General features: G+C 41.1%; 2 protein-coding genes across 4 annotated transcripts; both read left to right on the plus strand.

Moving 5' to 3' along the window:
• The first annotated feature begins 3,941 nt into the window (after nt 1-3,941).
• On the plus strand, nt 3,942-7,033 carry LOC115026403 (uncharacterized). 2 transcript variants are annotated; one of them, XM_029459232.1, is made up of 7 exons: nt 3,942-4,400; nt 4,637-4,822; nt 5,080-5,208; nt 5,379-5,481; nt 6,159-6,277; nt 6,365-6,510; nt 6,584-7,033. In XM_029459232.1, exons 1-7 carry the CDS (start codon nt 4,386-4,388, stop codon nt 6,690-6,692), a joined length of 807 nt encoding a protein of 268 aa, XP_029315092.1. In that variant the 5' UTR covers nt 3,942-4,385; the 3' UTR covers nt 6,693-7,033. The 2 variants fall into 2 exon arrangements, with proteins under 2 accessions (XP_029315092.1, XP_029315093.1); XM_029459233.1 differs by having other exon boundaries at nt 3,945-4,400; nt 4,704-4,822.
• Nucleotides 7,034-8,180: 1,147 nt separating this feature from the next.
• LOC115025962 (cohesin subunit SA-2) lies at nt 8,181-22,930 on the plus strand. Of its 2 annotated transcripts, none has more exons than XM_029458388.1 (32): nt 8,181-8,319; nt 8,795-8,890; nt 9,204-9,291; nt 10,073-10,237; nt 10,916-11,012; nt 11,183-11,259; nt 11,337-11,408; nt 12,314-12,518; nt 12,619-12,767; nt 12,853-12,914; nt 13,011-13,134; nt 13,339-13,437; nt 13,990-14,069; nt 14,157-14,264; nt 14,350-14,470; nt 14,569-14,686; nt 15,042-15,145; nt 15,429-15,521; nt 15,643-15,729; nt 16,434-16,634; nt 17,038-17,114; nt 17,206-17,293; nt 17,414-17,494; nt 17,798-17,890; nt 17,980-18,154; nt 19,815-19,951; nt 20,412-20,513; nt 20,735-20,886; nt 21,060-21,188; nt 21,272-21,462; nt 21,550-21,625; nt 22,068-22,930. In XM_029458388.1, the coding sequence occupies exons 2-32, from the start codon at nt 8,841-8,843 to the stop codon at nt 22,195-22,197; spliced, it is 3,531 nt and encodes a 1,176-aa protein (XP_029314248.1). In that variant the 5' UTR covers nt 8,181-8,319; nt 8,795-8,840; the 3' UTR covers nt 22,198-22,930. The 2 variants fall into 2 exon arrangements, with proteins under 2 accessions (XP_029314248.1, XP_029314249.1); XM_029458389.1 differs by having other exon boundaries at nt 9,207-9,291.

Raw genomic sequence — 22,930 nt, forward strand, 5'->3', positions numbered from 1 at the left:
CGGTTCAAAATGGGTCGAAGGGTAAAAGAACATTAGTGGCAACAAAATGTACAGTAAAGCGGTCGTAGAGTAAAGACGTCAGCAGAAGGGCCCCGGGGAGAGGGAGAGAGAGATGAGAGAGGAGAGGGGGGGGGGGGGGGGGGGGGGGGGGGGAGAGAGCGAAGAGAGAGAGAGAGGGAGGGAGGAGGGAGAGAGGAGAGGCAGAGAGGAGAGGGAGAGAGGAGAGGGAGGAGAGGAGAGAGAGAGGGAGAGAAGAGAGAGGAAGAGCGAGAGGGGGAGAGAGAGGGAGGAGAGAGGGAGAGGAGAGAAGGAGAGGAGAGAGAGAGAGAGGAGAGAGAAGAAGGGGAGGAGAGAGAGAGAGAGAGAGAGAGAGGGGAGATGAGAGGGAGGTGAGAGAGAGAGAGAGAGAGAGAGAGAGAGGAGAGAGAGAGAGAGAGAGGAGAGAAGGAGAGGGAGGGGAGAGAGAGGGCGAGAGAGAGAGGAGGGGGGGGAGAGAGAGAGAGAGGAGAGGAGAGGAGAGAGAGAGAAGGAGGTATGAGAGAAGAGGACAGGAGAGAGAGAGAGGGAGAGAGAGAGAGCGAGAGAGAGAGAAGAGAGGAGAGAAGAGAGGATGAGAGAGAGAAGCGAGAGAGGAGATAGAGGAGCCGAGAGCCAGGAGAGAGAGAGAGAGAGTAGAGAGATAGATAAGATAGGAGATATATAGATATAGTGATGAGATTAGAAGAGGAGAGAGGAGATGAGATATAGAGGTAGATAGATAGAGATAGTATAGAGGATAGAGAGAGAAGGAGGGGGTGGAGGGGGGAGAGAGATAGAATAAGATATTAGAAAGAGAGAGAGAAGAGAGAGCAGAAGTAGAGAGAAGAGAGGAGAGGTAGAGAGAGATAATAGGAGAGAGGAGAGGAGAGAGAGAGAGAAGAATGAGAGAGGAGGGAGAGGGAGAGAGAGAGGATATAGAGAAGAGAGGAGAGAGAGAAGAGATAGGAGGAGAGAGAGAGAGAGAGCGAACGAGAGAGAGAGAGAGGAGAGAGAGAGAGAGAAAGGAGAGAGAGAGGAGAGAGAGAAAGGAGAGAGAAGAAGAGGAGAGGATAGAGAGAGAGAAAGAGAGAGAGAGAGAGAGAGAGAAGAGAGAAGAGAGAGAGAGAAAGAAGAGAGAAAGAGGAGAGAGAGATAGAGAGAGAAAAAGAGAGAGCGAGGAGGAGAGAGAGGCGAGAAGAGAGGAGAGAGAGAAGAAGGAGAGGAGAGAGGAGAAGAGAGACGAGAAGAGATATAAGATATATATATAAATAGATAGTAGAATAGAGTAGAGATCGTATAGAGAGAGCTGATAGGATAGATATAGATAGATTAGATATAGAATAGAGATATATATATAAATATATATATTATATATATGAGATATAAATATATAATAGGAGATAATTTATATATATCAATATATATATATTATCTAATATTCGTATAGTTATATCTATATATATACTATATAATATATATATAAAGATATGTGAGCGGTGCTTCTGCGTTGTAGTGGGGTGGAGGAGGAGCAAGTTTATTTGCTTTATATGATTTTGGGTAATAGATCATCGTTTAAGAAAACGTAATCTGAAAGGTAATTATAGATGATTATTATAATAATAATAATAATAATAATAATAATAATAATAATAATAAGCTTTATTTGTATAGCACCTTTCATACAAGAATTGCAGCCCAAAGTGCTTCACAGCAAAAACATAACAATTAGTACAAGATTAGACAGAATAAGAGCATTTACAGTACAATAATCAAGGTGTAGATGTAAATGAGTCTGAAGTACCATTATAAAAACAGCAGAATAAATAGCAGGTAATTAAAATAGTATAAAATAACATTGGCACACCATTCTTGTAAATGTTTTACACTATCAGGGCCATATTTTGAAAGTATGATCAACAATGGGCAGCTGTGGTTTACTCCCTTTGCTCCCCATTATTTACGTTTACAGTGTCGACCTCTTTATTGACCTTTTAACGTATAAAACACAGACGTCTCCGTGAGTCCAGATTCTTTGGCAAAATCTTGGTTAAAGCCCGCTTCATAAACAAACCCCTGTTTGTTAAGTTTTATGAAACCTATCGGTTGAAGACAGTTTTTCTCCAATATATTCTTTAATCTTTCACTTTTCCACTAATTGTGTAAAGAACATGTAAACGCATTTATCAGAGAAACTTCCTCTTTTTCTCCGTGGTAACACCGTCTATTTGATCTCAAGTTTTTCAAAAATACACACTCTGAAAATGTATCCTTGTTTGTGTATACAAGAAGGAGGACCTTAAAGTCAATTCTAAAAGTTACTGGAAGCCAGTGTAGAGCAGCTAACACTGGACTGATGTGGTCTCTCCTCTTGGTTCTAGTCAGCAGCCTCGCTGCAGCGTTTTGGATGAGCTGAAGTCTCTCCGTTGTTTTTTTTGGAAGGCCGGTAAAGAGTGCATTACAGTAATCGAGTCGGCTTGAGATAAAAGCATGGATTAGTTTTTCAGCATCCTTTTGATTTATAAATTGTCAGATTTTAGCTATATTTCTAAGGTGGAAGAATTATGTTTTTGTAACCTTGTTTATGTGGGATTTAAAGCTTAGATCTGAGTCTATGATAACACAGAGACTTGTGACTTCAGGTTTAATCAAAGGAGTAAGTTTCCCCATGTTATTCAGCATCATCTCTCCTTTTGCTACAGGACCTACTAGTAGGATTTCAGTTTTGTTCTCATTTAATTTTAAGAAAGTATTGCTCATCCATTTATGTATTGCTGACAGACAGTGGTGATGGAGTTAACAGCTGTAGTATCATTTGGTTCAGCAGAGATGTATCAGTTGTGTGTCATCCGCGTAGCTATGGAAGCACACATTGTGTTCTCTAATGATGTCCCCCAGTGGTAGCATGTAGAGGGAGAACAGTAATGGACCGAGGCAGCTCCCTTGTGGAACTCCAAAGTGAGCATCATGCTTCTCTGACACATGATCTCCAAGCCTGACAAAATACTTTCTCCCTTCGATATATGTTCTGAACCAGTTTAATACACAGTCAGAAAGACCAACCAGTTTTTCTAGACGATTCATTAGGATGTCATGGTCAACCTGCGCTCAGGTCTAGCAGGATAAGAATTGAGACCTTGTTTGTATCAGAGTTTAGTCTGAGGTCACTAATTATTATAATATTATTATATAGATGCAACAATTAAGAAATTTGATAAAGAGGAAATGAATCCGCAACTATTTTGATAAGCAATTATAAAAACAATTCTTCTCAATTTGCAGCTTTATGAAACTGATGCTTATTTTTCAAAATGTTTAACATCATTTAGCCTAAACGATTACTGAGAAAATAATTGGCAGATTAATCGATAAGGAAAATTAACATTATTTGAGTATTTAGTCGAGTAAAATGTACAATATTTCCCTTTGAATATAGTGGAGGTATAAAGTAGTATACAATTAAAATACTACTACTTAAATGCAGTAAGCCTAATGGAGTAAATATATTTAGATGACTTGTAGCACTTAAATCAGGTGTGTATTAGTCATAGGTGGGGTTATGAGCACAGACCTACAAAACAAGACAGACTTTTGGATTTTAATTCAACTTTGTCTCTTTGTAGTTGTTTGGTGTCTCTTTGTAGTTCTTTTGTGTCTCTGGTCATTTTGAGTGACAATATGTAGGTGAAGGCCAGGGGGTCCTCTGGGCTTGTACCCGGTAGGATGGTTCAGTGATCCATCCATGGTCTTATTCCTGTAGAAAACAGCTCAGCATCCTCACCAGTTATGTTGTGGTCTTCATCTCTAAAACATGACATCATTCCGAAAGACTCAGTCTCTGTGTGTGTGTGTGTGTGTGTGTGTGTGTGTGTGTGTGTGTGTGTGTGTGTGTGTGTGTGTGTGTGTGTGTGTGTGGGAAGGGGCGTTCAAAACTGCAAATCACAGACTGTGACTGCACGGCTGTTGTTGCAATGGGCGTGGGCATTGTTTCTTTTTTCTTCCATGGATCCTCCCGGTGTACAGGATGTATTCTTCGCCTCGCAGCTGCGTGTGAGCATCGACACCTGCAAGAAAACGACGAATTACGGATGAAGAAAACACTGTCGGCTTTTGTTCACCCAGACTGAACGTTTGACACTCGAACGCATCCCTTGCGATAGATACTTCCGACAAAATGCCATAATATAAATAAACAGACTTCTCTATTTGTATCTAAAGCCTCAACTAGGCTGTTGACTTTTCTTTCATGAGCTTCTTATGGCTTTTATCTGCGGGGCATAATTTAGGACAATAGTGAGGTAATCACAGCTGGTTCAAGTCAGAAATGGCAGTGAGCACATCGGAGCCGCTCTGTCAGCCGTGCGACTACCATGAAGCTTTTAGAGGTAAGTCACATTACAACACACGCTTTATTTTGGGTTGGAGCAGCGTTATGTTGACATATTTCTGCTGTATGAATTGCATCTTGAAAGAGTGCAGGCTCCGTCTTTATTTCAACACACTGACCACTCCCCTTAAGCCCCTTTTACATCTCCATCCTTCCTGGGACCTGTAGGATAGATGACACATGCATTGATAGACAGAAGTGGTGCCCCCCTGTGAGTTTGTGTTTATTGTCAAGGGGTGGAGGAGGAGGAGGGGGAGATGTCAGACAGACAGGCCTTCTGATTTGGTTGCTGTGTGGTCAGTGGAGCTACAGGTGAAGAGACCTCTGATGCCTGTCCAGCTGAGTCCAGAGCAGGTGGGCCTGGAGATGTTGTGTCTCTGCGGGCAGCTGGACCTCCTCATCAGGGCACAGATGCAGCAGGTAGAGTCACCTGAGCACTCAATGCATTACTTCCACCGTTGCTGACAAAGATCACATTTATCTCCTCCACTTTGTCACTAGTTTGCATCAGTTTTTTTGATGACTAATTGTCAAGTGAAATTTCAGCATCTCCATCAGCAAAGCAAATAAACAAGTTTAATGTATTAACTTTGTTTCATACGATGTAATGCTATATCTACAATACATTCAATATTTTTTATCTGGTGACATTATTATTCATAGTTTCTTTGTTCCAGTTCCAGGAGCAGTTAGGACAAGGCTGCAGCCCAGAGGAGTCAGACACTTTCCAGGCTCAAGGATCAGAGATTCTCGACCAGATGCTGCAGTGCCTTGAACATCTACCAAAGCCTATGCCTGAGCTGGAGGTATCATCTAATGACAATTTCCAAATAAAAACAGGACTTTTATGGCATGCCTTGGAATAACAGAGTATTCACGTCACATACTTCCATAACAATTCTTGAAACTATAAGACCGATTCAAGGTAACTGTTACATGCTGTACCAGAAATAAGAGGGTTCATGTGTTTCCTCAGGACTACCTGGACATGATGGGTCTGTCTGTGATGTTTCCTCGTGTAGAGGTGTTCCTCATTCAAGGCAGCCCAGTGGACATGCTGGAGAGGCCGCCAATGGACGGTAAGAGGAGCAAGAAGCATATTTCAATCTGTTTATTGTTTTTGAAAACATATTATGCATAGAAAGAAATGTAAAATAACTTTATGTTAGCTGGAATTCATTCAAGATGTGTAAAAAAAAGAAAAGAAAAAGTGAAAATCTGACAAAAAGCAGCTTGATCTAATAAATAAAATAAAAAAAGTATATTGCACCATCCTGTTCTGTATTAATCTAAGATTGGACATCCAGCACAGAAAATTGCTGTCGCCAGTGTAGAGATTTTAACTAAGTACATTTACTTAAGTATTGTACTTTTCTGTGGCCATTGTGCTTTACTTAAGTATTTTCATTGTATGCTATTTTATACTTAAACATAATACTGCATTTCAAATGCAAATATTGTACTTTTAACTTCACTTGACAGCTAAAGTTACTAATTTCTTTGCAGGTTATGATTTTACATACAAAACACAAGATTGTCTTATAGAATATGATGACTTGTTACATATTAAACTAAGTACTTAATATTGGCTCCACCTTCACTTTCAAATGACATTAAATGCTTCTTACATATTAATAGTTGCATATTAACAATAAAAAATATTTTTCTATATGATAAAACACTCTCAGGGGCCACTATTCTGCATAATGAGCACCTTTACATGCCTAAATAACGGGAGCTGATGCTTCTTTCGCAGAATACTTCTTCCACATCGCCAAACTGAACCAGCTGCTGGTGCTGAGTCAACAGCTAGAGGAAGATATCAGACACCTTGGAAGTCATAAATACATTGCCCACCAGCTCTCGGTTATATATGTAAGGAGAATAAATCTATATATATTTTTTCCCTTAGCTTTTCTCTATGATTTATTCCACTATAACATTTTGACTTTGTTTTTGCAGCAAGTCCTCAGCTCTTTCAGAGGAATTCAGGCTTTCTCTGAAATGAAGAAAGACATTGAGGCTAACTTCAAACAGATGAAACAGTCTCTGGTGGTAGATGAAGGCTCCAGGCTTGAACCTCAGCTGGCTGCTCATTACATCAACTGGTGAGTTAAAGTCCAAATGTTAAGTGATGATGATTAATGCAGCAACAATCTGACGATGCTGTTCTCCGTGTAGGATATTAGAACTAACTCGAAGCTTAACATCAGTGGTGTTGACGCTACCGGAGGAGCTGACAGAAGACCTTCACCAGGCCGTGAGCTTCATGTCACAGTTCCTGTCCTGACTCCCCCCGACCATCTATGAATCCCGACGTTCTGCGGCACCAGGTCTCTCCCGGAGCTTCTAAATGAACTAATGTTGCTGTGAAAAGGTGCTACACAATTTGATTCAACTGATAAAAGTGGGATCGGATAGCCTACTTCAATTACAAATCATGTAGATTTCCTTTTTTATTGTCCTCCTGAATATGGTCCGTATTAGTCCCTATGATGAGTCAGTTGTTTGGAAATGAATGTAAGCTTGTTGAATCCCTCTTTGCACTACTGTTACAACTACTGTTATCATTCATTTCTTTCTTTTCTGTTTTTTAACCTAAAATGGAATAATAAAATTAAATGCAATAGGGAAATGTGTTTGCTTTCTCCCTGGATAGACCCTCTAAGGCAGACATTTCCACTTGTCATGGCAGGTAAAGCACAGGTGTAACTAGCAAAGACTCCTCTGCCCTCACTATGCGTGCAGGTGCACAGTTATGCAGCGAGTCAAACACACTTCCAATAAAGGTTGATGGCATTGTAAAAATAAATTGTTAACCCTCATAAAAACGAAGAATCATTACTGAAAGATCAACATTACAGCCTTTATTCTAATCCAGCTATGAGAAATGGATTCCTACATGAACACAAGATTTTCTGCCAAAGAAACAACAGTTTTCTACATTTGACATGAGAGATTTTCTGTATTTGTGTTTTTGTCTGAGATGCTGGTTTGAAGTGGGCGGGACTCTGGTGGAAAAAGGTGATGTCATGATGTCAGGGCTTTTGGGTCCCTGGAGGAACCAGCTAATGCCTCTTTTGCTTGGTTGGTGATTAAACCCAGCCACTATGTTTACCAAAACATAAACTGAAGTGCACATCAGATGCTTGTACTTTGTCTGCTTCTTATTGTCATTGTTATATATTAAATGATGTAGGTGTTCTTTTTAAAATTATTATTATTATTATTATTATTATTATTATTATTATTATTATTATTATATTTTATTATTATTATTTTACTTTTGTATTGCTTGTTTTCCTCAAGTTGTTCATTATCTGGATTTTAGGCAGTCTTATATCTGCAAATAAAATAGTAATAGGATTAATTTAAATGTTTTAATTCTATTTTAGGCTTACCCATCACCTATGTCAATGGCGCCTCCTGCTGTTCAATTTCTGCAAAATGTTAAATCAGAAAATACCACGGCAACTCCCTTTTGAAATAACAATAACAAGTCTGGAAAATTACATCAAACGACACAAATGGGCTAAGTTTAGACATTTCTACACCTAACTAACAGCCGGAAGTAAACAATGCAGTGTGTGCTGTATTGTTGTTTATTAAAATGATGATTCCTGTCTAAACATTACTTCAAGTTTCATGCGTGTCACAGATGTTTACAGTGCTGAGGTATGCAGAAACCAAACCTCCATGGGCGGGACCAAAGTTTGAGTGACGCTTCAGCACAACCAATCACAAACGTTAGATTTGGTTTTCAAGCCAATCAGAATGCAGCTAGGCTGTGCGGCAACTTGACTATGAGAGCTGGGTGAAAATAAGGATAATCGTGGTGGAAAATGTTTGAATTGTTTCAATCTGACAGCTTTTGGATTTAAAATAACACCAATTAAGGAAGAATCAATGGAAAGAGGGTACGTTTGAAAAGTTTAGGATAAGCGACCGACCTGTCTGTGTGTTTATCTTGTCAGTTATCTTTCTTCTAACGGACAGACCACAGGGCTACTGCAGGAAATTATACCTGATGTTTTAGTTTTAAGACACACTATGTGTTAGCTAGCAGGGTCGCAGGATGGCAGAGTGTTGTTTGAGTTGTCCCTAAAGGCCTCATGGGGCCAAAAGCATGTACTCTGCCGGAGTGTCCTTGAGCAACCCTTTAAATCCCCTGTCAGCCCTGGGGAACATGCAACATATCTTTTTCATCATGCTTACAGATCAGACTCCCTGCAACCACTTCTCAGGGTACTTATGGGTCAGATATGGCAACCTCCTCTCTCTATACAGATGTAGGGTTTGATATTGATCAAGTATCCATGCTTTTAGTTGCACAAACTGTCTGAAATATCTTCTGTTTGTACCTTACTTCATCATTATACTGTATTTTTACAGAGGCAGAGTCACACACCTGAGCTCTGTGTAAAGATCTGAGGACGAGATGATACCAGAGCCCACAGCTACAGCTGCATCCAGGGCCTCAGAGCAGAAGTGAGTGTGAGTGTGAGTGTGTGTGTGTGTGTGTGTGTGTGTGTGTGTGTGTGCTCGAAAGTTGTGGAAGAAGATCCTTTATGACAGTAAACAGACAGACAGACAGACCGATGGAAAGTACGTCATAAGCTTGCTTTTAAAAGTCCACAGTTGTGGTACATCTCATATCAACAGGTGGTTTGTTCCAGAGAGTGGGCCTATAATAACTGATTGCACGTCAGAGATATTATTACAACACAGTTATGTAGATGAATGCATGAACCAGTTTTTCATATTTTTCAAGTCATTGTAAATTCATGTTTTGACTCCCCAGTAGGAACTCTTACGCTGAGGCAAACTCCTCCGGAGCTGTCAATCATTCAGAGGATGAGTCGGGGAACGAGAACAGACAAAAGAGTGTGGTAAGTGTTTTTCTGTTCATCGTTAATCATGCGGTAGAAGGGCAGTATGACGATATGGGGAAAGTACACCACACATTATTTAAAGAATGCATGCCTGACCCTATAATGCCTTCCAGGTGATATTGTATATTTTATTATCACAATATTAAGCTCACTGTCACGGCTTATATAGAGCAGAGCCGTCGTTAATGTTATTAGTAACGCCTGTGCTCTTTCTACTATGACAAGTCACAGTGTCTACTGGGAAAAAGACCTATTGTAGGAGTTGATTGAATATTTAAAAGCTGAAACGATTAGTTGATTAACAAAAATGGGAGAATTTGCTGTTTTTCTTTGTCATATATATATATATATATATATACTCTGGAAAAAACTGTTTTCTGATATTTTACAGACCAAACTCTTATTTAGGTATTAGAAAAGATTCTTAGTTAGTTATATAATCGTTAGTTGCAGCCTTTGGTATTTTCATATTCACCAGTACAGTTGTTTTCCACTAGCTTAATAAAATAATGAATTAATAAAAGACAAAAAGAAAAAGAGACACCGTGTGTTGAAAGCTATTTCCCTCAGTGTCACTGAAGTGTGATGAGGCTTGTTAGTGCCCAGCTGGAGGAGTGAAGCGTCTGGTGCCTGACTCTTGAATTTGCACCTTAAATCATCAAAGTACTTCAGTTCTAACACATCAGTTCTATATATATATATATATATATATATATATATATATATATATAAACTCATATATTTACTTTCTTATCTGCCACTTTTTTGAAACCCATAGAGACAAAGAAAAAGAGCACACACTGGCTCCGAGAATGTCAAGTGCAAAAGTGCCAAAGCCGGTCGCAGCAGTGTTAGCAGAGCCGGAGGCAGCCGTGGTAAACAGAGGCATGTGGAGGCCGTCACCCTGTTCGAGGTGCTCGCCATGGGCAGGAGTGCCATGCAGGTAAGACGAGCAAACCCTCATGAGATATATTAGCTTCTGCTCTAGATTGTCTTATTTAATGTCATTTCAAAGTTGCAATGTGAGAAAAGTGCACAGAAAACATTAGCATTATGTCTGTGCTGGAATATGCTGATGTTATATTCATACATGCATCTTTGCAATGCCTTCACACAGATACTCTCCACCAATGTATTACAAATATCAAAGCCCTTACTCGCCTAAATCTCCGAGAGCTGGTCTCATTGGACGTATTTAAAGTGATTCAAAATGAGTTGGAAGCAGGCGCATCTGGCTGATGATGTTTTAAAATGTTGAAGAATACCTTTTGATATCTTATAATTCTGTAATTCATTTGATATTCTTATTTGTGCTGCTGTCTCTCTTAGCAAACTCCTGGTTAAATTAGAAAAGATATTAGTTCACCTTTGATTTATAATAAAAGAGTTACATTCTGTTGGTGTGTTTACATGCACATTATTCAGCTAATAAGCAGTTGCATGCAAACAATTTTACAAAAAGAACCAATAAGAATGAGCTTATCCTGATTTATTAAAACACCTACATATACTAAGGGATCTCACTTAGTATATTTAGGTGTTTTAATACATTTTTAATAAAAAAGTCTAATTATCAGAATATTAATATGCACAAATTGACTCTTGTGTGATGTCTGAGCAGGCGGTCATTGATGATTGGATCGAGGCTTATGTGACGGACAGAGACACTTCTCTCCTCGATCTCATCAGCTTCTTCATCCACTGCTCTGGGTGCAAAGGCAAGCAGACACACAGACACACACACAGACACACACACAGACACACACACAGACACACACACACACACACACACACACACACACACACACACACACACACACACACACACACACACACAGAATAATAGAATACACAAAATCAGGTCTATGTTTCCCTGCTGTCTCCCCAGGTGTGGTCACAGCAGAGATGTGTCAGAGCAAAGAGGACAGTGAACTCATGAGTAAGATGGTGGAGGAGCTGGATGAGGTAAGACGTCTTCAATATGTGTCTTTATCAGTTTTAACACTTTGAACTCAAACTGTTTGCCTGTGTGTGTGTTTCAGGTGGCTGGTCTGCAGTATAAGAAGTTTCTGGCCTATCCGTGGATCCTCACAGTCACGTGGCCCATGGACACAGTTAGTAGTGCCTCCCTGCTTAATGGATTTGTCCTGACAGTTACTTTTCTTTCACCTTCCTGTATCATTCATTTTTACATCACCTTCACCCAGCTTTATAACAGTGATCAACTTGTCAGTTTTTGCATTATTATATTCAATACAAGTTATTATAATATTATTATACTTGCACTAAATTGACCTCTCACCCTTTCTACGGAAGTAGTCCTCTTTAGAACATGGGGTAGTGGTGCCCTCCAGCCTTATGTGGCCGAAATGAGTATTACAACAACAAACATAATACTTTTTTACCATGACAGAAAAACTCCATTGGGAAAGTTTGATGTGCCATAAATTACATACATTTTAACCTTTATATTCAAACCCTCTTTAACAGTGAAAGGACGGACAGTAAATACACGCAGCAACCTTTATTTATCCAGTCTGAATTATTGAGCAGCTCCACTAGAGGAGTTGGTTGGTTAAATATACCGTCATGAGATTAAAGCCCCCCCCCTACAATCTTGCCTTGAGTTTACTGTGGTAATACTACTAAATACTGCTGTGTTTTAGTCTCTTTTATACTTGTTTTTTTCCCTATATGTTTGTTTATTCTATTGTGTACACCTAAGCACTGAAGGAACACAATTTCTCTCCCCTGTTCAGTACTTCATATGGAGAGAAATTCTCCCTTGACCTTTGAGGATGACCAACTCCTTTCTTTTTTTCCTCCTAACTGAACTGATATCCAATTGGTTTATTCTCCAGCGTGATCCCTCACCAGTCCAAACATACTCCTTCACATCAGGAAAGTAAAGGTGTCAAATATTTGAGCCTGTAAGTGAGTCTCTTCTCCAACCTTCAAGTCATTTCTGCACTTCAAAGTGTTTTCTCTCTGTTTCTTTTGCTCCCTGCCCTCTCTTCAGGACAGTGCGGAGTATCCTCTGATGCAGCCGGCACCGTACGGCCGCTGGTTCCACTCTGAGTTCTGCGACTTTGTGTCGGTGCTGGTGGCTCAGTGTCAGCACAGCGTCATATTTGACAGTTACTTGATGAACACTCTCATCTCACTGCTCACAGAGCTGTCGGACTCTTACGTACGAGCTTTCAGACACACCTGCACGCTAGCAGGTAAGGAATACAAAACACACACACACACACACACACACAGATACATGAACACATCTAATAAACTAACCTTTTTGGTGTTGATCTGGATGTCCCTGATAAGCGGTGAAGCTGCTGAGCTCTCTGGTGGCCGTGGCTCTGAGCCTGAGCGTCGGCATTGAAAACAGTCAGAAACTATACGAGGTGCAGAAGACGAAGACGAGACAGAAGAGCGCCTTGCAGCAGGAGAGAATGCAGAAGAAGATCACAGAGGTAAGACCAGTGTCACTTGGTATCTGTCCGAGGGTTTTATCTTCCCTCTATAAGTAATGTCTGACTCACTTTGTGGCTTCTGAAGAGGGCGGAGATAGAGAGCATGATGGACATCATCTTCAAAGGAGTTTTTCTGAAGCGATACCGGTGAGTGTTCTTCTGATACTGTTGGTTTCGGCATAGCTTTCAATGTGCATTATCTCTTTGAGTTTGGAGCTGATTTTTTCCCGTTTGCCTGCGCAGCGATGTGCTTCCAGAAATCCGCTCTATCTGTATGACGGAGTTGGGTTTGTGGATGAAGCTCTACAGTTCTGCATTTCTCAATGATAGCTACCTCAAATACATGGGCTGGATGATGCACGACAAGGTAAACGACAGCAAACATATAATCGAGCGTAATGTGATGTAGCACTAAAAGATAACCCACAGAGAGTTTTGATATTTCTGTATATATACATTTTAGACAGACTGCTGTTCATTGCTATGATGTTTCAACTCAAGCCTCTGCTGTAACATTTAAAACAAAATACATACTGTTCATACAAACACTGACATGCATATCATGTTTCAGATACCAGATGTGCGTCTCAAGTGTGTGTTAGGTCTACAGGGTTTGTATGTAGATCCTCCGCTCCTCCCCAAACTGGACCTGTTCACCAGCCGCTTCAAGGTAAACAATTCTGCTTAAAGTTGCGTTGAGGGAGTACGGCCACCAGGGGGCAGAAACACATGAAAACAAGGTGACAGGTTCACAGCCATCAGCTAACAGTTTCAAGGTGAATGTCTGTTTACACATTCAGCAGACACAGTAGCTCATTTAGAGTCGTGTTTCTGGCCACCTGGCAAATAAAAGGTCCAATATTTACTCTGTTTTAATAAATATCTGGCTCTTTAGCCGCTATAGTCTATTTTTAAAATAACAATAAGGTATCAAATGACAATGTGACGATCTGAAAGGCTTTAAGTGAGTCTCAGCTCATTGCTTAGCCGTCCGGCCTTGAACTTTACTGTTCACTGGCATCGCTCTCAATGCATTGTTTCCAGCCGCAGCAGGCAGCTCACCGTGTGATGCAGAGTTTGGTGATAAGTCAGGGCTTCTGTCATTACAAATGATACTCTGTTCATTGTTATTATCCAAAATATGATTATTGCACGTTCAGACCAACATGTTTTTTTTATAAGTGTGTGCCCTCATGCATGATGTTCACTGTTGGTGTCCCAGGACCGGATGATCTCTATGACTCTGGATAAGGACAATGAAGTGGCAGTGCAGACCATGAAACTTCTGCTTCTCATCTCCAAGTGAGTTTGTTGTTCTCATAGTTTTCCGATCATTCTCAATGTTTTCTCAGTATTTTTCTTTGCACCAAACTACTTCTGTCTCCTCAGAACGTCCGATGATGTGCTCAGTCCAGAGGACTACAAGCAGCTGCTCCAGTTTGTTTACTCTTCGCAGCGCCCTCTTGCAGCCGCTGCGGGGGAGTTACTCTTCTCACGGTACGTTCGCCTCCATCGCTTGAAAAAACAAACAAACAAACAAACAGTTAACTAATGTCTCCTGGATGTTATTGGTGTCTGTTAGGCTTCTCAACAGCGTAGCCCTGGAATCTGATACTCGGGATGAAATAAAGGCGGAGGAGGCACACAAACAACAAACATCTGCCAGACTGAAGGCTCTGCTGCAGTTCTACCAGCAGTCTGAGGTGAAAACACTGTTTCAATTCAAGGCTGTTTGTTTTTAGCTTAAGAAAATGACCATGGAAGGACTAACATGTCCTCTCTTGTGTGTGTGTGCTCTCAGCTGCACGAGCACGTGGTGTACCTGGTGGACAGTCTGTGGGACTGTGGTGCAGCCCTGCTGAAGGACTGGCCCACGCTCACATCTGTACTGCTGCAGGACCCTTCGTCACACGGACCAGGTAACTGGTGTGTGTGTGTGTGTGTGTGTGTGTGTGTGTGTGTGTGTGTGTGTGTGTGTGTGTGTGTGTGTGTGTGTGTGTGTGTGTGTGTGTGTGTGTGTGTGTGTGTGTGTGTGTGTGTGTGTGTGTGTGTGTGTGTGTGTGTGTGTGTGTGTGTGTGTGTGTGTGTGTGTGTGTGTGTGTGTGTGTGTGTGTGTGTGTGTGTGTGTGTGTGTGGGCAGAAGTGTCCTTAACGTTGTTAGACCACCACAGGATTAGTTTGACAAATAATTTGATTGAAATAGCTTCTCTTTGTATTGCGGATTAATATGGTCATTAAATCTAGAGCTTGTTGCGTGTGCGTGTGTTTCTGCAGGTCTGACTCGGGCAGAACAAGCTGTGCTCGTGGACATCGTGGTGGCCTCGGTGCGTCAGGCCGCAGAGGGACCAGCACTGGCAGGAAGGAGCGGAGCAAAGAAGGTCTGTTGGAGATTCATCCCCATTTATGAGCAGAGAAGTATTTAGAGAGTTTACTTTACAAGTACAAATACAACAATGTAAAAGTACTGCTCTACGATTACAGGTCCTGCATTCAAAATCATTCTTAACTGAAGAAGTGTGGAAGTATTGGCAGTTAAATGTACTTTAAGTATTAAAAGTAAAAGTACTGATGTGATGGAAGCACTGAAACATGTTGAACATAACGTAGTATAATAATATAATACATTATATTTTAATAAAGTAGTCTGTGTTAATGTTTCAGGTTATGAATGCCAGGGAAAAGAAAATTCAGATTGATGACTGTACTAAGCTCACTGATCATCTCCTCGTGGTGCTTCCTAAGTTACTGTCCAAGGTATTATTTCCACATATAATTGTCAATTTATTAGTCAACTTTCAGATCTCCGTGCTGCACATTTATATTCCGAGCGTTACATTATGATGTACACTTTTTGAAGATGTTGTTGTTTATGCAGTTTTCAGGGACTTGTGACATTGTCGCCTCCCTGATGAAGATTCCTCAGTACTTCCTCTCCGAGTGTCCTGAAGCTGACAACACGCAGGTCTGCATCCCAGACGTTCAACAAATATCATGATAAATGAAACGATTAATGAAAGGGGTGACACTACTAAAACTGTAGTGTTTAAACAAGTACTAGAACCAGGAAGTAAAACTTAAATGTGATATTTTAATAGAATTACTGTAATACAACTATGGATAGGATTAGTTAAATTGAATAGTTAATTATTGTTTTATTATGAAAATAAAGATAAAATCCTGAGAACATTTCTCATGCCTCAAGGGCATCATTTTTAAATAGATTAAATTACACAAATTTGAATGAAATCACAAAGATTGACAGACATCTTCCCCTACTAGCAAAACTATTTAGTTTTTTGATTATCAATTTGATGAGTAATGATTTTTTCATTAGATCTTATTCGTCATGTGGCCTATAAGATAAGAAAATAATTAAATACCGAACAAACGTCTTGTTTCTTTTGTTAAGTTAAATAAAGTTAGATAAAAAAGCAGCAAATCCGATCTGTAATTAGCATCTTTGGTATTTCAATGTATAAATGACTTTAAATGATTAATCAATTGTCATTAATAAATGTAATTAATTAATTATCTCATCCACTAATTGCTCAATCACCTAGTACTGTCAAAATACTGTAGATTGTCTTTATTTGCCTTTTTATTGTTCTTAGCTGTGTGCTGTGGTCACATGTTAGTCTGCGTTGTTCTCGTCCTCCTCCTCCTCAGGCAGTATCCGGCCTGACGGCAGAGATGGGGGCTGTTTTGGACCGCCACTCTGGCCCCGCTGTTCTGGAGGCTGCAGCCCGCTCGTACGTCAGCCTGTGTGGGGCGGAGACGGCCCGGGGCTCCTTGGCTCGGGACGCCAGAGACTCTTTGGTCCAGCGCTGGGTGGATCAGCTGACCGCGCTGCTCGGGGACTCGCTGAAGGTGAGGGGGACTTTAACACTGTGGGGGACAAAGTATGTGGGATGTAGACCTGTGGGTTTTATACAGGGAAAGTGACACATTTATGTCTGCCATAATCATATCCACAGTCCAGACATTCTTTTGTTTACTACAGAAGATACTGTCATTTGTTCAGATTTTTCTCTATTATTTTCCTTTTTTGTATGAAATACTGCCTACTTTCACCTCTTTGACCCATCCTCCAAATCAAACAATGAGAGAAGACAAATCGCTCTTTGTTTGAACTTATGTGCAGACTAAGGCGATCACCTGTCATGAGTAGTAGACATTACTTTATTCTAAAAGGTGCCAAACACTTTGTATGCAAAGAATATATAGCCTTACTTAACGAGATGTATTATTATTTCCTATTTCTCTGTTGTAGGGTGACAGTTTCTCTGCTGACGAGGAGAAAACTGGAGAAGTTTTAGGCACTCTGAAGAAACTCAGAGCTTTCCACAAGTGAGACTTGAGAGCCGTTTGAGCCCACAGTATTCTGCCAGTGATGTGTAATTATTGGCTGTTCATGATCTGTTTCTCCGTGTTTTGTTAGCTGTCACAACCTCCTCAGGTGGAACCTGTTCGAGCTGTTGTCTCCTCTCCTGTCAGCGGAGAGCAGCGAGGGAGGAGCACCGCCCGAGGTACCAACACTGCTTCTTTAAAATCAAGTTTGTTCAAGCGTTCTGCACTTATTTATCCATCCTCTTTCTATTTATGAGTGTTCTCAGTCTCTTTCCTCTTTGCTTTGTTCTTGTCTGAAGGTGCTGCTGGAGGTACTGCAGTGTCTGTCTTACTGCATGATCTGGTCTCTCAACACCAGTACTGAGACTTTAACTTCCAGAGTGAGTTACATCTGCTTTTAGACTATAAGAAGTGTGTGTGTGTGTGTGTGTGTGTGTGCGTGCGTGCGTGCGTGCGTGTGTGTAAACATAAATACTATCGGTAAATATGATCAGGTTTAATCATCAATTCATTTCTAGGGGACATGATGTCACATGCATTAGGTCTACAGCAGTCGTCATGTGTGTGTGTGTGTGTGTGTGTGTGTGTGTGTGTGTGTGTGTGTGTGTGTGTGTGTGTGTGTGTGTGTGTGTGTGTGTGTGTGTGTGTGTGTGTGTGTGTGTGTGTGTGTGTGTGTGTTTTAGGAGAAAGCTGTGGCCCAGAGACTCCAGCTGCGTCTCTTCTGTGAGAGGGGTAACCGCTGTCTCTCCCACTCTGACCACAGTGTGCAGCAGCAGGTAAACTGATGTTTTATCAGTCGTGGCACCACTTCCTCTTTCTTCTCTTCTTTCTAACTTCCTCTCTACTTTTCTTTTTTTTCCTTTAGGCTTTTCTGGGTGTCTGTGACGTTCTGACGGCTCATTCCTACCGGCTACAGGTGTGGGATCCCACCTGCTTTGGTCCACTGCTCTACACACCCAGTCCCAAACTACAGAGGGCGCTGTTGACTTTCGTATGCATGCACATCTTTGTCGGACCGGACTGTGACAGCCAGAGCGGCGGTAAGACATCGGCCTGTTTACATTAATAAGTTTTTTCCGTTACTTAACCTGCGTGCAAATGTGTTTTGCTGTTTGTTACTTCACTTGGATGTTTGAGCTTCACTGGGCAGAACGATGTTTGTGCAGAGTTTGACATGAGAAGGTTTCTTTCACATTCATCTGCTGAAGTTTGTTTCTCTGTGCTCACCTTTAAATCTCAGTTTACGACATGTACAAACAAACATACATATTTGCATATTCCTAAATACTGGATTTGTTTAAAAAATCAACAAGTACATTTTTTTGTGGAAAAACCAATGGTATAATTTGACCTCTTTGGGCTTCAAACTGTTTTGAAAAAAAAATGCAACCATGTGAGAAGTTTAGAGGGGAAATGTCTCTTTGGTGGAACTGCTAACAACTCAAAGACATCTAACATCAAAACTGGTTTAATTTTTAACAATACATTGTATTTTTTCGAAATTAAAATCCCAATCGGATATAGTGAATAAAAAAATACAATATTGTGATGGAGTAGAAGTATTAAGTAGCATAAGATGAAAGAACAAGCTTTTGACAAACCCTGTTGAGCAGTTAAGATGGTTAACTGTTTGTGTCGACACGCATGTTTTGTGACAATTGCGTTCCCACACAGCTGCCTGTGTTTGTTTGACAATCTTGCAGAAAACACAGTGCAGTATTTCCACAGTAGATGGCACTCTCACTCTGTCGGAGCTCAGCATCTTTTCTCTGGCCTCCTGTGCTCCGAGTGAAGCTCTGATTCAGTGTAGACGCTCGCTGTGGCGAACACATGCAGATATGAAATGCATGGCCACACATTTGGCTTAATGACTCACTGCAGAGCTGCCCGCTGACTCTAAATGGAGACTGATTTTCCAACCTGACCTAACAATTGACCCTCAATTACAAAGGAAGCCCCGTTAATATCCTTAGACGGAAACTGGCTCGACTAATTTGTATGAAAGGGTGTTTGTTATGCAAAGCGATGCAGCTTGTAAATTGATGACGGCAGTTTGTTCCCGTCTGTCCTGAAATGAGAAAACAACAAGATCGACACGTTGGTAGAACTTATGAATCCATTCATGGCTGACTGTAACTAAAACATTTTATTATCTCTACAATAGCTTCTATTCTCAGAGACATATTGCATCCACATATGGGAGAGTCCAGAGAAGTCGATAGCGGTCCTGGTGGGAATCTCTTAAATGTTCAACCAAATACAATATAGGATTATTGTTTTTTTGAACATGTAATAAAAAGCTATTGTTTTATTGGATTTGCCTGGTAACGGTTCTGTTATATAGACGGTGTTTTCTATTAGCGGCTGGATCAGAGATCACTCGGAGGGCAAGGGCACTGAGTTAAATCATAAAATCAGGGCAATCTCTTTCCGTGAGAAAATTCCATTAACTCTGGCTCACCTCTGAGCCTATTTTATTAGCCTTGTGAAAGATTGAAGCCACATGGTGTCACAACCATAACTCTAGTCTTATGTTATCTTTGATTTCCACCTGCTAAAGCCATTGTCCTCAAACTAACTAAAACACTCTGCTTTGTTCTTTGGGTTTCTGTTTCTCATGATTAATCCCTCTCTTCCCTTCTCTCGCTCTCCACCACTTCACATCCAACCACACGCTTCAACTCCATCTGGCTTCTTCAGTCAGTGAAAACTCTGAAGTGGAGAGGCTGGAGGACCTTCACAAGCGAAGAAATATGCTGGCGGCCTTCTGCAAACTGATAGTGCATGGTGTGCTGGAGATGAGCATGGCAGCTGAGGTCTTCATGTACTACATGAAGGTAAAGGTTAACTCCTAAAAGGAATAGTTGGTCATTTTGGGGAAATAGCTTTCCTGCTAAAAGTTAGATGAGAAGATTGATATCCGTCTCATGTCTGTAATGTAAATATGAAGCCACAGCCAGCAGCTGGTTAGCTTAGCTTAGCATAGAGACTGGAGACATCTAGACCAGCTAGAAAAAAGCAGCCTGCCGGCACTTGTGATTGCTGGGACAACATATAACATGTTAATTCGTGAGCTTTAGAGGTGCAGGAAGATATATTTTATTACCTTTGGACAGAGCCAGGCTAGCCCATCTTTATGCTAAGCTAAGCTAAACTAAGCTAAACTAAGCTAAGCTAAGCGGCTGTTGGCTTTAGCTTCAGATTTAACCGACAGACATGAGGGTGATATCAATCTCAAACTATTCCTTCAATGCTAGTTTGTACTACAGAAGCTAATTTCCCCCCGTTTGACCCCAGTACCATAACAACTTTGGAGACATCATCAAGGAGACGATGTGCAGGACCAGACAGATGGATAAGATGGAGAGTGCTCGTACTCTGGTGCTCTGTTTGCAGCAGGTATAGTTGCTCCATACACTGTAAAACATGCACATGTCCTGTTACTGAACACTGCTAATGCATTGTTCAGGGTAATTCGCTGAACCTTTAATGCTGCTGTCTTGGCCATGACTCCCTTTCGATAATCTGAATCTCATAACAAGAGAATATTCCTGGTAAAATGAAGGATAAACACCCTGGCATTTGAAAGATGCTGACGTGTGTTTGTCTTCTTTCCTCAGCTGGTTGTTCGCCTGAAGCGAGAGCAGGAGAGCGGCGGCCGGGCTCACCCAGGAGTCCAGACCTTCACCAGCATCAAAGAGCTCGCCAGGCGGTTCGCCCTCACCTTCGGCGACCTCGTCAAGTTTCGCGAGTGTGTCGTCATGATCCACAGGTCAGCGCGGGCTCTTGTCGCATTACTTGGACTAGTTTTTTTTGCTGTTTTTTTGTGCCTAAAGTGTGTGTGTGTGTGTGTGTGTGTGTGTGTGTGTGTGTGTGTGTGTGTGTGTGTGTGTGTGTGTGTGTGTGTGTGTGTGTGTGTGTGTGTGTGTGTTTTCATACGTGCAGAAATGGCATAGAGTTTGTGTTCCACGAGTTTAGTCAGACCCCAGAAACTCCCACACCGCCGTACCTCTCCTACCTGACCATCCTCAGTGAGTTCTCCAGCAAACTGCTAAAACCAGACAAGAAAACGGTGTAAGTGCTGCATGAAACAAACAGGGTTACAAAAAGGTTCTTTTAAACTTGGCTTTCTGAAAGTCTTGTTCTTGTCTGTGCAGGTTCTCCTACCTGCAGAAGCACACTGCCGAGCACATCACTGACCTCAGGGAGGAGTGCTGGCAGCCACTCATCTACTATCGTGCTTCCTTGTTGGCTGTAGCTGAAGGGGAAGATGCTGCGTCCTACGTGAGCTCTGACAGGAAGCCGTACCTGCCCAGTCGCTCTCCCTTCACCAAACAAAAAGTAGAAGGTGCTGCAACTGAAGTCAAGCACAGAAGCGTTATGTCCTTATTGTCACCAAGCTGCATCATGTGTGTATCTTTTGTTGTTGTTTCAGGAAGCAAGTCCCCCTGCCCCTTCAGCCCTGTTGACTCCAAAGTCAGCAAAGTTCAAAGGGCCAGCTTCAGTCCAAGGTGAATGTTTTCTCACATTCAGATTCATTTATTTGTTCTTCCCGACAGCCACTGGCCTCATCAACAAGGCCCGCTGACACTCTCATCTCCTCCCATAGACACGACATGTTAACGCACATCTTTGAGACCTTCCTCATACTCCGAACTGTGAATCTTTGCACAATACTTTAAAACTGCACAGCTCTTTACATTTGTAATTTAGATATTACATATTCTTATTGTATTTCCTTTCTTGTACACATTATAATAGTTTTTATATTATTTGTTCTTATTTTACATTTTAATGTATGCACCATTAACCACCTGAGCAAATTCCTTGTACGTGAAAACCTACTTGGTAATAAATCGAATTCTGATTCTGATTCATTTTATAAACCAGTTACTCAGTAAATCTTCTCCACCTCGCTCAAATTAATAACCGTAACCTCATTTAACTCCTCAGCCATCAGGAAAAGACGACTGATATGGATCCATTCTCTGTCCCCGTGGAGCCTCCTGCAAAGAGATCGAACATCGAGGGATCTGTCCTCAGCAACGAGGCGGATGACGACACTGTGGAAGTTGAACTGTAACAATAAGGAGGCTGGAAGAGGATCAGTGCTTCTGTCTGGACAACGAGACTTCACAAACTTTCTCCTTTTTTTGTGTCCTCTCTGTCCTCTCTGTTCTGCAGAAATCCCATTGTCCCTCTTCCCCTCTACAATTCTGTTAATGCAGGTTTGTTTAAAATGCAGTACAGTATGTTTTGGTGATGGTGGTGGTGATGGCCTAGAAGGTTGGGAGTTCAATACCAGGCTGCCACCATTGTACCCCTGAGCAAGGTACTTGCAACTAACCCTGAGTTGCTCCAGGGAGACTGTCCCTGTACTTAGCTCAATGTAAGTCGCTCTGGATAAGAGCGTCTGCTAAATGACCTGTAATGTACTCTTTTGTAGTCTGGGATATTACATGTGTTTCTTTATTGTCAGAAAATCCCATGAAAAGACCAAAACTAAGAATGTATCCCACTATTACTTGTGCAGCCAAAACTTAATATACAGTCTCTTATTCTTCTGCGTCATAAATATAAATTGAAACCCAGAAAGTATTAAAAAACATCAATGAGACGCACTTTAGCACTACATATACAAAATATGAATTAATCCACAGCTGAAACACACTTTGAATGCTGTTTGAGTAACATTTGCTAAAAACTGTTGTTTTAGTAGATTACTGAGTTTATTTAAAAAAAAAAAAAAAAAAGTATTCTGTTTGTGAACATTTATTTTTTAAAGATTTAACTTTGTGTAACAACCAATGGGCTTT

Source organism: Cottoperca gobio, chromosome 21, assembly GCF_900634415.1.
Source record: "Cottoperca gobio chromosome 21, fCotGob3.1, whole genome shotgun sequence".
Lineage (NCBI taxonomy): Eukaryota > Metazoa > Chordata > Actinopteri > Perciformes > Bovichtidae > Cottoperca > Cottoperca gobio.